General features: G+C 41.2%; 1 protein-coding gene across 6 annotated transcripts in view; it reads left to right on the top strand.

Annotated features, from left to right (window-relative positions):
* Positions 1-12,882, top strand: part of DCUN1D4 (defective in cullin neddylation 1 domain containing 4) — a 66,472-nt gene that overhangs the window by 30,822 nt on the left and 22,768 nt on the right. For all 6 annotated transcript variants that reach the window (XR_014143032.1, XM_031034460.2, XM_031034459.2 and 3 more), the window contains 2 exons: positions 6,794-6,864; positions 11,081-11,172. Coding sequence is in view for 5 of the 6 variants with exons in the window: in XM_031034460.2 (XP_030890320.1) it covers positions 6,794-6,864; positions 11,081-11,172 (163 nt within the window). In the remaining variant the exon portion in view is untranslated. The remainder of the gene's footprint in view (positions 1-6,793; positions 6,865-11,080; positions 11,173-12,882) is intronic.

The raw sequence follows: 12,882 nt of genomic DNA, 5'->3' as shown, positions 1-12,882 counted from the left end.
TAAATAAATAAAACTTAAAAAAAAAAACAAATACATAGTATCAGAATGTATGTGTTTCCATGTTATATCACGAGAAAATGAATCTCTTGAAGACATTTTGTATTCCTAGGAAAAGTGGTTGACACTTTGCCAGGTGTTTGATACATGGGTGCTGAATGAATGGTTTTCTCATATTTGTATCACTTTGTGAAGGTTTTTTGCTTTCTTATCTTGGTTCACATTGATTTTCATGAAGTGGGTTATGAAAAGGAAGTTTTAAGCAGACAAAAAGTACACTTAATTCTACCATCAGAGCACAGCTATTTTGATTCGCATGTGTGTGTCTTCCTTTATAAGCAGACATCATTTTTCCCTGGTATGGCCACATTTCTGTGTCCTTTAAAAAGAGAGCAGGCTACAGTTTTCCATCTTGTTTGCTTTTCTCTGGCTCAGGAAGGTGACATTTGGGATAAAGATTAAGCCACATTCTTTAGGTTCCTTGAGATCCCTGCCAGGTGGTTCCTTGCAGATCATCCCTACAAAAAGTTTTTGTGGGTTTGGCTATCCCTGTTTTTACCCCCACCCCCATTTTTTTCTTTTCCTGTGTTAGTAGGGAAAATGGCTTGAAATTGGGAATAATTAGGAGCTCCAGCTGATACCTGCTTTCACTTCTAATAGCCCAAACACATGAATAAAAGCTGTAGATCATTACTGAAGAAAAGCAAATGGGGAGATGACTCCGGGCAACTGTCAGGTTGTGCTGTGGGATGAGTCTGCTGGGGCAGGCTGTGAGGGGCAGGCTGTGAGGCCGGGGCGCTAGCTAGCGAGAGGAAGGCTTTACCCCCCGTGGTGAAACCCCCGTGGTGAGTTCTGTTTCCTTAGGAAAGAGCTAGCTGGCCTGGGCTGATTCCCTGCACTTTAATCCAAGGTGGGTGGAGGGGCGGGTGGGGGATGGGAGGGCCCTGGTGGTGCGCTTGTCTCACATGGGTGCCCCTTCCCTTCTTCCCAGAGTTCTCTGTTCCACTCCTTACCCTGCCCTCCACTGCCCGTGGCTCCTGCAGCCTGAGCCCTGCTCCTCCCCGCTTCTCCCGGGCCAGTTAGCGCCAGCACTCCTTTACACATTCTAAGATGCAGCCTCTCCCCTTTTCAAATCCCGATCACCTCCATTTCTGGTTCTCAGAGATTGAATAAATGAAACCTGCTCCACCGGGGGCTCTTCTTCCGGGTCTCTGTGGCTAGAGGTTTGCTCCCTTTTGTACTTTGGTATTTGAGTTCTTGGTGACTTGAGAAAGGAAGGTGGGGGAGTGTTGTTTAGACCTCCATCTGAAACTGGAGTCCCATTTCTTTTCATTAGGATGAAAATAATCAGTTTTACAGAAGCAATTTACCTAATAACTTCCACTTTCTGAAGTCTATCTAAGAATAAGGAATTAAGCCAAACACGTGCCAACGTTGATGTCAGAGTTAAAGGGAAACTCACATAGATGTAGATCGTAGAAGTTCTCCCAAGTCCTGACTGACTGTGGGCCCTTAGTTTCTGTTTTGGATTAAGTTCTCTGACAGGATCGTGTTTTGGTTTGCCAAAATGAGATTAAGGACCAGGAGCAGATGCTAAGTGACCAAGTGGTCTGTCAGCAAGGGAGCCGAGGCTAAGGACGGCACAGGGGACAGTGTGGCCTCGTTTGCCTCAGGGATGCAACATGGTGGCCTTATGGAAGCTTTCCCTTCAGGGCCTGGGGCCATGACGAAAAATGTATTTATGAGGGGCCCCTGCTTAAGGTGGCGGGGAAAGTGGGAGGACTACTTTTTTTTAGATGATTGTCAGTATATCTGCCTTCCAAATGTATCTCCACTAGCTTGTTAGCAGAGCATTCCACAGCTTAGGATTTTAGATACAACTTTTTAAAATCCCCTCCTTCGTGCTTCACTTCTGACCCACTTTGTGTTGGCCAGTTACATGTTCAGAATTAAGAATTCGCAGTTCTTAATGTTAGAATTAAGATGGCTAAATTCTACGAGTGAATTGATCAATTTAGTGTAAATACAATCTTAACGCCAACGAACAATGTGATTACAGCTGAATTTAAATGTGTGCACGAGAAAGATCATGGCGAAAAGAGAAAAGTTGTTTTAAATAGCAGAATCATGGGTATCTTTTAAATAATGTTGCTTAACAAGCTACATTTTACTATTTTTAGGATAGAATACTACTTTTGGCAGTCATGCCACTGTAAGTCATAGGGTTAAAAACTTGCTCTTTAAATACAGCAGATGCAAGTGTGTATCGCTAACATGACAATGGCACTGCATGGCATCTGGAACAAAGGGAAAACCCTGGAGAACTTAACGTGACTGCTACATGGTATACCTCAGCAAACCTCCTTTGAGGGCTTGCTGGGTACCAGGCTCTAGGGTGCACTCAGCTCATTTCCTAGTGTGGCCAGCAGACAGGCCGAGAAGCATCGTCTTTGGGATGAATGCTGGCAGAGAGCGGCGTCGGTGGCCAGGCTGGAGGGACGGACATTCCGGGGCGGGGCGGGGGGTAGGTCAGCTGGCACACCAAGGCCCCGTGCACAGGCCCGGGGAAGTCGGGCGCCTTGCAAGGCTCAAGGATAGGTTACAGCAGAAGAGCTTTTTTTAAATCAGGAGGAATGGAAACCAAAGACAGGAATTTTAAAATAATTATAAAGTAACTTTTTCTTTCACATCTGCAACCATCTCCCAAGGGGTCCTCTCAGTAGATACCAAAAAAAAGGCATCTGTTCCTAAAAACAAAACCTCTTAGCAAAATAGGAATAGGTGGATATTTCCTCCTGAGGAGAATTCTTGGATCTCGTAGCCGGAATCTTTACAGTAGTAGAACCATGGAAAGAATGGTGACCCATACATGTACTCCCGTGCTGTGGGGTAATGGAAGACGGGCCCACTAGCAGAGCGCATGTGCGGGCACTCGCCCAGGGAGACCACCAGGCACATGCAGGGGCAAAAGCGAGGTGCAGGATTTATAGGCCTAGCATGAACCCTTGTGTGTAAGCAAACTTAAAAGTGATTTCATTGTGTATTTGCACATACCTAAGTACAAGCATAAAGGTCTGAGAAGATATATGCTGGACTGGTAAGGAAAGGGTGAAAACACCCTTTTCTTTTTAGTCTGTTTTGCCCTGACCTTGTCTGTTGGAGTATTTTCCCGTGTGGATGTATTCATGTGTCATTTGTAGAATGTATACGTGACTGCGCACGTGTGGGTATGTGCACCATCCAGGCCAAAGCTAGCAGCCTATCAGGTGGTAAAAGGCTAAATGTATTTTCATTTGAGTGAAGAATGAGATAAGGATGCTTACCCTTGTGATGCTTATTTGCCATTGTTTTGGAAATGATGAGCCAGGGCTGTTAGACAAGACATAGAAAGAATGGAGAATAAATAACTGGAAAGGAGGAGGCAAAAATGAACATTGGTTGGAGATGAAATGATCAAATTCTCCCTGGAAAGCCACAGAGAATTTCATGGACGAACAGAAACAGCAAATAAACATGTACCTATTCCATGCATGTAGAATTCTATAAATGACTTATTTTGGGAAGGTTATTTAAAGGAATATTTAATAAATGTTTGTCTCTGCGGAGTAGGGAGGGGTTGGAGGGGAAACTTGCTTTCTAATTTTTTTTCACTTTCTCTTTTAAATGAAATTTTGTATCCTGTTTATATATTAATATAGCAAAAAAACTGGATTAAAAATGCAGTAATCTTTTATTTGGATAATAGCTTTTATTATTGTCTTAATATTTAAGTATTATATAAAGATTTCTTTAAATTTTTTTTGAAACAATAACTTTTCCCCTAATAATCAAGATAAGAAAATTAGGAATACATAGAAAAACCTATAAAATAAAAGGAGAAAAAAGAAAATCCCAGAAAAGGGTAACATTTGAATATATGAAACAAAACATCTTGTAACAAAAAGGCACATTTGTGATTAAAAGGAAAATAACAGCATGCAGAAAAAATACTTGCCGTGGCCACGTGGCAAGGGAAAGACCTAAGTTTGACTTTAGGGGAGCCAGGGCTTTGAAGCAGAGAAAGGACATAAGACTTTCCAACAAGCCCTCTAGGTGATTTTAATATTCATCTTTTGAGGACAGCCACCTTACACATTTATTGTGGTTTATTATTATTATTTTTTTAAGTAATCTCTACGTCCAACGTGGCACTTGGACTCACAACCACAAGATTGAGTCACGTGCTCCACCGACCGACCGTGCCTACCAGGCACCTCTGTTTATCATTTTTTTTTTTCAAAGATTTTATTTATTTATTTGAGACAGAGAGAATGAGAGAGAGAGAGCACATGAGAGGGGGGAGGGTCAGAGTGAGAAGCAGACTCCCTGCTGAGCAGGGAGCCCGATGCGGGACTCGATCCCGGGACTCCAGGATCATGACCTGAGCCGGAGGCAGTCGCTTAACCAACTGAGCCACCCAGGCGCCCATGTTTATCATTATTTTACATTGAAATTACTCCTGGGGCGCCTGGCTGGCTTGGTCGGTTAAGCGCGCAACTCTTGATCTCGGGATTGTGAGTTCAAGTCCCATGTTGGGTGTAGAGATTACTTTAAAAAAAAAAAAAAGAAAGAAAAAAGGAATTATTCCTATGCCCTGTCTCCCTTCCTGGAGGGGGAGGGACCATGTTTTCTTAATCGTCAGCAGCGACCACAGTGCATAGGTCCACAGTGTGTCAAGTGAATGTTCCCTGGATGAAACTGAGACCTATGAAGATGGTGGATTCTGCAGGACTTGCTAGATCTAGAGGCTGTGCAAAGATTAGAGTGACTCCTGTATTCCGGTATTCATTCATTCATTTAATAAACTTTCTAAAAGCAACTGCTCCATGCCAGGTGGAATGCTGAGGTTCACTAGAAATACAATAGCTCTTACTTTGGAGGAATTCAGAGGGAAAGACAGAGGAGCTGGGACTTAACATAGATGTACCCCATGTGAGAAAACCACTCCTGGCATTGTGGTGGGGGGTCGCAGAGGACTGCCCCTCCCAGCCTCTGCAGGTGGGGGTGGGGAGGAGTGGAAGACTCCCTGTCTGGTGTCAGTCTTCAAGACTGAAAACGAGTTGGCCGGTTAACACGGGGAAGGGAGAGGAAGATGGGCTGAGGCCACAAAGAACAGTTTGGTGTTGGGTGTGTGTCAGGAGCAAACCACAGGTAAGTGTTTCTGGGGCTTTTATTCATTGAGTACTGCTTATTGATTCATTTATTTTCACGAAACTTGATTTGAAGGTGGAGAGGTTGGAGGCTGAAGAGGAAGGGAGGCTCTAGATCATAGAGAACCTTACTCGATATGCCACACTTTGCACTTCATCTTCAGGGAGTGGGGAGCCACTGAAGGACTTGACGCCGGCATGGGATTTGTGTCTGGGATGGCTCCTTTAGGTGGTCGTGTGCAGGATGGTTCAGAGGGTATGGGGCTGTGGAATTCAGGAGCTCCTGAGGAGACTGCTGTGGTCATCTGCGTGAGAGAGTAACGCCTGAACAGGCCAGCACGGGTTAGGTACAATTAAGAAATATTTGGAAGGAAAAACTGGCATTGCACCTGCTAGTTGACCGGATGTGGAGAGTGTAGGAGAAGGGAAGAGTCCAGGAGGACTCCCAGGCTTCTGTTTCCCCGTGGGGCCACCAGTCGAGACAGACTCTGAGAGGATAAGCAGGCGTGGCATGGAGAGATGAGCCACTCAGGTGGTGGCTGAAAATGGGAAATGCAGGAGGTGGCTCGGGGCAGAAGATGATTTTAGCTGTGGCAGTTCAACAGGAGGTGGGGTAGCCAGGTGGTGACGTGGTGGACAGTCCCAAGTGAAGAGGGAAAGTGTGGGCCCAAGAGCTCGAGCACCATTGAGACTTCCTCGGCAGAGGGTATAGAATGGACTAGAAGTGGTTTCAAGATGGAACTCCTCACATCAAATTTAACAAGTTGGGAGAAAGCAAAGGAACACATTAAGAAACCAAAAGAGAAGTAGGAGGAAAACCAGATGAGAGAGGGTACTTCCAGAAGCTGTGGGAGGAGGCAAATTTTGTGAAGAAAGAACTTCAAAGTTTCAGATATCACAGAGAGGTCAGATAAAATAAAAACCAGTTGACTGTTGGATTTGGCAGCAAAGGTGTTATTGGTGACCTTGGCAAGAAGAGTTTCAATAGAGAGAGAGGAGCAGAAACCAAATTGCAGTGGTTGAAGAATGAATGGGAGATAAAGTAAGGATGGAACATGTAGGCAGTTCTTTCAGGAGGAAACAGAGCTGAAGCCAGAGTGGGAAGAAAGAGGCTTTATTGCCTTGTCAAGAACAGAAAGACTACTTGCTTTTTTCCTATGTAAGAGAAGCAATTATGTTATTTCCCAGTTAATTTTGTAAAGAATATTATGTGGTTCTCTGCTAGGTTTCCAGAGATTATTGTATGTATTGAAATTATTACCAAAATAAGATAGAGCTGTAAGCTACTTTAAAGAGCAGGAGTTGAAGTCAGGTAGCCTTATCTTTAGACACAAAGTATGTGTAGCCTGTGTCCATAGGTTGATGAAAGGCATGGCAATAAATTGACTTAAATGATTGTGCAGAGCCAAATCCTTTAAAAAGTAACGGAAATTCCAGAATATTTTCTAGTTTATACTTGGTGATTTCTTTTCTCAGAAAGGATTATGGCCCGTAAGTGTTATTTGATTTTAGTTTACTTTAAAAATATTTTAACAGTATACTACTAGCATAGGAGTAATAGCGTACATGGTAAGATTTGATTTATATAAGGTTGCATTTCATCGCAGGTACTGATGATGTTGTAGGTCCTGAAGGCATGGAGAAATTTTGTGAAGACATTGGTGTCGAACCCGAAAATGTAAGTCTAACCTATTAAGTTGGGCAAATCAGTTGACTATTTTTCTTAACTCTTTTGTCCCTTGACAAATAAAGCAACAGTAAAGAAGTAATGGTGTGTTAGTTTTGTGAGGCAATCTGGGTAACAAGTTCCAATTCTAATTTGATTTCTAAGCAAAAATTTTTGTTGTAATTGGTATGGTGTAACCAGTCATTTTTTTCTCTTGTTTACGTTCTTGTAAATAAAAGGCATGGTAATAAAGTAATTAAACTAGATGTTTAAAAAGTGGTGTGGGCATGTGTACCTCCATTGAGAGATCACCTGGGAGACTGAGTCACAGTCTATTCTCTATTTGTCCCCCTCTATAGTTATTCCAGCCTAATGCAGAGTTTGTCCAGATCTTTAATAATTAATTATTCATAAGGGCTTTGAGTAGGTTGTAATTATCAAGAATTTTTCATAGCTCTTTCACTTCTGATTGAATTTAACACAGGGGTTGCTTTTTAGTATATAAAGGCCCTAAGTATTTCCTTAAAAAAATTTAATTAGAAGTTATTTTATATGCTTAATTTTTTCTAATTCTTAATCATGTTGAGTATTTTTTCCTGTTCCTACATCATCTCTCTTGCACTAAAATGAAAAATGATGCTCATACAAGTGCCTTGGCTCATTAACTATGCAGTTTAATATTGCATTAGCATCCAATTTAACAAATATGTCTTCGATCCTAAATGAATTTATGATCTAGAAGAGATCTCAAGAGCTCATCCCCCTCATTCAGACTCTTCTTGGCAAGATAGCTGGTGCCCATGTATATATCATGCTCTTAAAGACAACTAGAAATTAAGACTTCACACTTTTTTCTTAAAACTTTTCTTTACCCTTAATATTTCTATGCTTCTGTCCTCCCCCTTACTCCCCGCAACACTGCATTTTCTGAAGAGCCTTTAGCTCCTTATATGGATTTCTGTCTTGTATTTTTTATTTTAATGTGATCTAGTTCAGGTATCTTAATAAATTATTCAGCTTGCTATAAAGGTTTAGGGACATCTGGGCCAATAGTATTTGCCTGATGTGGTCCATAGACTAGTCATAGACACAAAAAAGAACATTTCACTGGCTTTATGAAGGAAGTTTCCTGATGGCAGCTGGGCCAAGGTTGGCGGAGTGTTTTCTGGACTGAATGGTAAGAAGGGTGAGAGTGAGTTGGGCCTGAGAGCGGACCTAAAGGTTCTACCCAGAGCACAGTCGTCAGCCTAGATTGGAGGGGGCTGGCAGGGCCCGGAGGGGAGGAGATCAGGAGGCCAGGGCAGGCCGCCAGTGTGAGAGGCATTCCGGGAGCATTGACTCTCAGGGGTGGGGAAAGGCCTGTTGGGGGTGGGGGGGAGGGAGTGCTGGTGTGGATTCTAGTTCTTCAAATACCAGTACTCAGTAATGGAGAGCTGCTGTTATCCTTTTGGGGAGCAGTGATGAGGCCTTTAGTTCTTTATTTCTCTAGGAAAAGAAATAGTCTTGAAATGTCAAATCACACTGTAGTCCAGGAGACCAAATTCAGAATATTATTCTAAAGTATTTATTACTGTACTTCATTTCTGAGACGCCACTAACAGAAGTTGTATTTTATATCATCACTAAGAAAGAAAAAATGTTGCTAAGTAAACTCTGATACGCATCAATTGTGAATGCATCCCAGTATCAGAAGTGTTAACATTTGAAAAATAAGCAGTAAAGTTGTTTTTTAAAGGCTTGTCTGCACTGTTGACTTAGTACTTTAAAACACTTAAAAGGTAGGTTTTAAAGCCCTCACCTTGCCTGAAGACTTAGAGCTTATGAAATTGAAGCAGGCTTGTAAAATTCAAATCCGCTGTCATTTACTAAGGCAACAGCAAAATCCTTTAAGTAATTAGCATCCTGATTAGCTACCATAAGAAAGGACCATTTTATGTAAAGAAATACTCATTGCAAATATCAACTTGGCTTTTTAGCCACATTTCTTGCATACTTATGTGTGTGTTTGTGTGTTTCTGTGTCCTAACCATTGTTTTAACTTAACAAGTGTTTATGTGGAACTTTAAATCTTTCTGATAGAGGATTGAGTATAGATATTGTTTGAGAACATACCAAGTTTGAGTTAGAAAATGTGGGTTATTTCACCTAGGTAAATTGATATGTATGCCAGAGTCAGAATTCCAAGAAAAGCTGAGGGATGAGGAGAAATCCACTAATGTGTAAATATTTGGAAGAACATGTCTTTTTGGGAAGTTCTTCTGAGTAGCCCCCTGGTCTCTTAAGTTAAAGTTTCTTAACCTATTAAGGGATGATATTTTGTGATGATGTGTATAATATGTAGAAACATTGGTTTACTGATCAGTGCTAGTAATCTACCTAGTAATCTAGATTTTTTAATCTAAAAAACCTAGTGACTTTAAAAATCGGTATGTACTGATTTAATTGAGATTGATGAAAGGGCTTAGAGATTCAGTGGGTTCTCACGGATAATAATTTCCAAGGTGGAAAACCATAAAGTCAGCATGAAGAGAAAGCTTGAAAGCTTTTCATTAATCTTGCAGTTATAAATTAGACAAAGCTGGACGTTTTTAGTCTACAAACTACCTTGTTGGCAAACAAAAGGACAGACTTTCTGAATCTCCCTCATACCATTCTTCTGGAGTACTTAATGTGTGTGTGTTGGCTCTCAGGGGCTAATTAAATCATCTTAAGTGATTTCTAATTGACTGCTTGCCTTACTTTTTTCATGTTCTCTCATCCTCTTACCACCATCACCATCTGACCCAGTGGGGCCACATGGATGGTGGATTAATGTTTGGGGAAGTTGTAGTAGTTGAAGCCTTCACGTCCTGTGTAAAGAAATAAAATTAACTGCCAGATGTGGACTATGCTAGTCCCTGGCCAATTTCTGCAGAAACATCTATTTTCTTCCCATTGTTTTTATTGTTGTTATTGTTACAACAAATGGAGATGTAGCCATTCAGCAGTGTATATGTGATCTCCAGGTCAGGACTTGGGTGTCCCTTAGGTATGGACAACTGTCCAGAGATAACCAGCCCACAGAGTGGTGGGATGGTCCTAGCAAAGCCCTGCCCCTCTTTACCTGTCTAGGGCTGACCTACTTTCTTTTTCAGTTATTCCTCATCTTATCTTGGGTCTTTGAGGTAGACGAGATGGGAAGGCTTCCTCCTCTTCCCCAGTCACGGATGGGTGGACTCAGCTCTGTCCCTCTGTGGAGTCCTGGACAGTTTGAAGCTGGATGTACCTTTGAAATGTAATTTTGTCTTCACATCTTCAAGCATTTATTAAACTCAGCATCAGGATCTCTGAGCCATCTTTTTCCCTAAAGCAGCTAAGTGATAAGCAGTGCCGGAAACTAGAGTTGTCACAGTTCCTGATGCTTCCAGAGTTTCCGAAGACTCCCTCGAAGCCAGAGTGGTGCCCCACTGAGAAGTGATGGAGCTGGGCCACTCAGCCTGTGTTCAGTCCAGGCATAGCGCTTTTTAAGTGGAATTTTGGGCCACTTTCAGATAGTTTTCCTCCAGTGTATACAGTTAAATTCACAAACAATGTGTTTGTGATACAACGCCATTATTATCTATGACCTACCACCGACCTTTTTATTTTTTTTAGCCCTCTTCTCTGCACCTGCTCTGTTCACGTAATAAACCTTGGAGATTGTTCCCCGTTTCTGCTGATAGCTCTACTTCTTTTGTCTTAATGGTGGCATAGTATTTCTTTGTGTGGAGAGCATTCAGCAAGGAAGTATTTAATTAGGCCCTTATTAATAGATGTTTGGTTGTTCTCAGTCTTTTGCTACTATAAATAAGACTGCAGGAATATTATTGAATAATAACGTCTTTATGTACATGTGCGGTGTATCTATAACATAACTTTCTGTAAGTGGAATTGCTAAGTTGATAACTGGTTTTAATTTTGGTAAATATTGCAAAATTGCGCTCTGGAGACGTTAATGGCTTTACACCTCCACCATCATGCATCATAAGAGTTCATGTTCCTCCAAGCCTTTGTCAACAGACTAATTATCAAACTTTTTAGATGTTTAACGAACTAGAACTCATTTTTGAAGTTACCCTGTTCATATTTCAGTGACTAAACGACCGTGAACAGAAGCATTTGGAAAGTTGTTGATATGTTTTAATTACTGGGATCTGTCATTCTGATTTGATTGGTCTTTCTAATTTTTTGTTTGTTTGTTTTTATACAGGTAGTTATGCTTGTCCTAGCTTGGAAATTGGATGCACAAAACATGGGTTATTTTACTCTGCAGGAATGGTTAAAAGGAATGACTTCTCTACAGTAAGTCCTGAGGCTGTCCTGGGCCGGGGGTCTGGGGGGAGGCATCCATGCACTCCCTAGCCGGCTGTTTCCTCCCTGGGTTGTCAGGGAGCCCGGGCTGGGTGACTGGAGGAAGCCAAGTGATCTGGCACACTTCACCTGTGGCCATAGGTGTAAAGACCAAATCCCATTTTTATATGGTGAAGAGAGGACATTATGCATAAATTTTAGCAATTAAAATGTTTATATAATGTATATTGTTTATTTTAGTATTCTTCTAGAGCAGATCTGCCCAATAGAAATAGACCAGCCTCTTCTCATAGATGGGAGCCACATATGTAATTTTAAACTTTCTAACAGTCACATTAAAAAAAGTTGAAAGAAACAGGTAAAATTAATTTTAATGTATTTTATTTAACTCCAAATATCCAAAATGTTGTTATTCCAACATATAATCAATATTTTAAAAATTAACGAGCTTTTCTTTTTTTCATATTATATCTTCAAACTCTGGTATATGTTTTACATTTCTGATCCAGCTCAGTTTGTGTTAACTGTATCTGAAGTGCTTGGTAGCCACGTGCATCTAGTGACTACCATATTAGCACAGACTTAGAGCTTAAAAAGCAAAGGCATATTAGCATCTGGTTTACAGGTAGGGAGAAAAAGTTGACTGAAGTTTAACTTAGAAGTGAAAATATTTGATAGCTTCTATTTTATATATTCTGATTTTAGCTTTGGGCAAAATGGGAACTTCATTACTCTAGTGATTAAAAAGTAATAATAACAATTCTGTTTGTGTTACCTGAGCCAGAATAAGAAAAAAAACCCAGTGGTTTTATGAGTTCACTTCGCACGTGTGTGTGTGCATGCATGTGTGCGTGTGGGGGGGTGCACACACTAAGTTTCATTCAAGAAAACAACTGTTACTCTATTATTGGGCATTGAAGGATACAGTTGGGATGGGTGAGTAAATATTTCAGTGGTACTGGAAGATGAAGTGCTGATTTTTAACATGGTAACTTTGATCTAAAGTACTCGGAAGGACTCTTTTTTCACTTTGACTTGGAATAAATTTGATACTTACTGGATTGAAATTGGAGTGGAAATGGTTTTATGGGTTTATTTAAACAATTTGGAATTTGCCAGCTTACTAGCATTGTCCATTTGTTATTGATAAAAATGCTTTCTTTGCCCCTGGCCGTAGTAGTTGGTTATGCACTTCACTGCTCGCTCGTTTGAGCCCATTTGAGGCTGCCGGGTGAGGAAGACCGATCAGGCTTTGTCCTGCACATTTTACAAATGAGGAAACTGAGGCTTAGGGATACATGATGTGTTAAAGTAAGTGGCAGAAAGGGGAGGAAAACCCCAGACTTCTGATTCTTTAGGTCACGTTCTTCCTCTAACAGCTGTTGTTTGATGGCAGATGAGTTTTAGGTAAAAGTCAAGTCACCCTTTTACAAATACACTTTCCTGACAGCATGCTCTAGAATTTTAGGGTTAAGTCCTCGGAAATCTCTTTAAAAACTGTGTTTTTGGTGTTGGGCACATGTCCTTGACAATTTCAAGTCTACTCCCTCTCCTTGTTTTCCTCACGGACTTTCTGTGCTGCCTTCCGAACACAGTGCAGGATGGCTGCTCTTTTTTAAGGGTCCTTGTCATGACGAATGCATGGCCACATCAAGATTTTATTTCAAGGTTTCAGAGAAGGCACCGTTAATATTTTTCAGG

The sequence above is a fragment of the Leptonychotes weddellii genome, chromosome 2, assembly GCF_054177405.1.
Source record: "Leptonychotes weddellii isolate Sample4059 chromosome 2, ASM5417740v2, whole genome shotgun sequence".
NCBI lineage: Eukaryota > Metazoa > Chordata > Mammalia > Carnivora > Phocidae > Leptonychotes > Leptonychotes weddellii.
The sequence above is the reverse complement of the archived record's forward strand: the minus strand, read 5'-3'. Positions and strand labels throughout refer to the sequence as shown.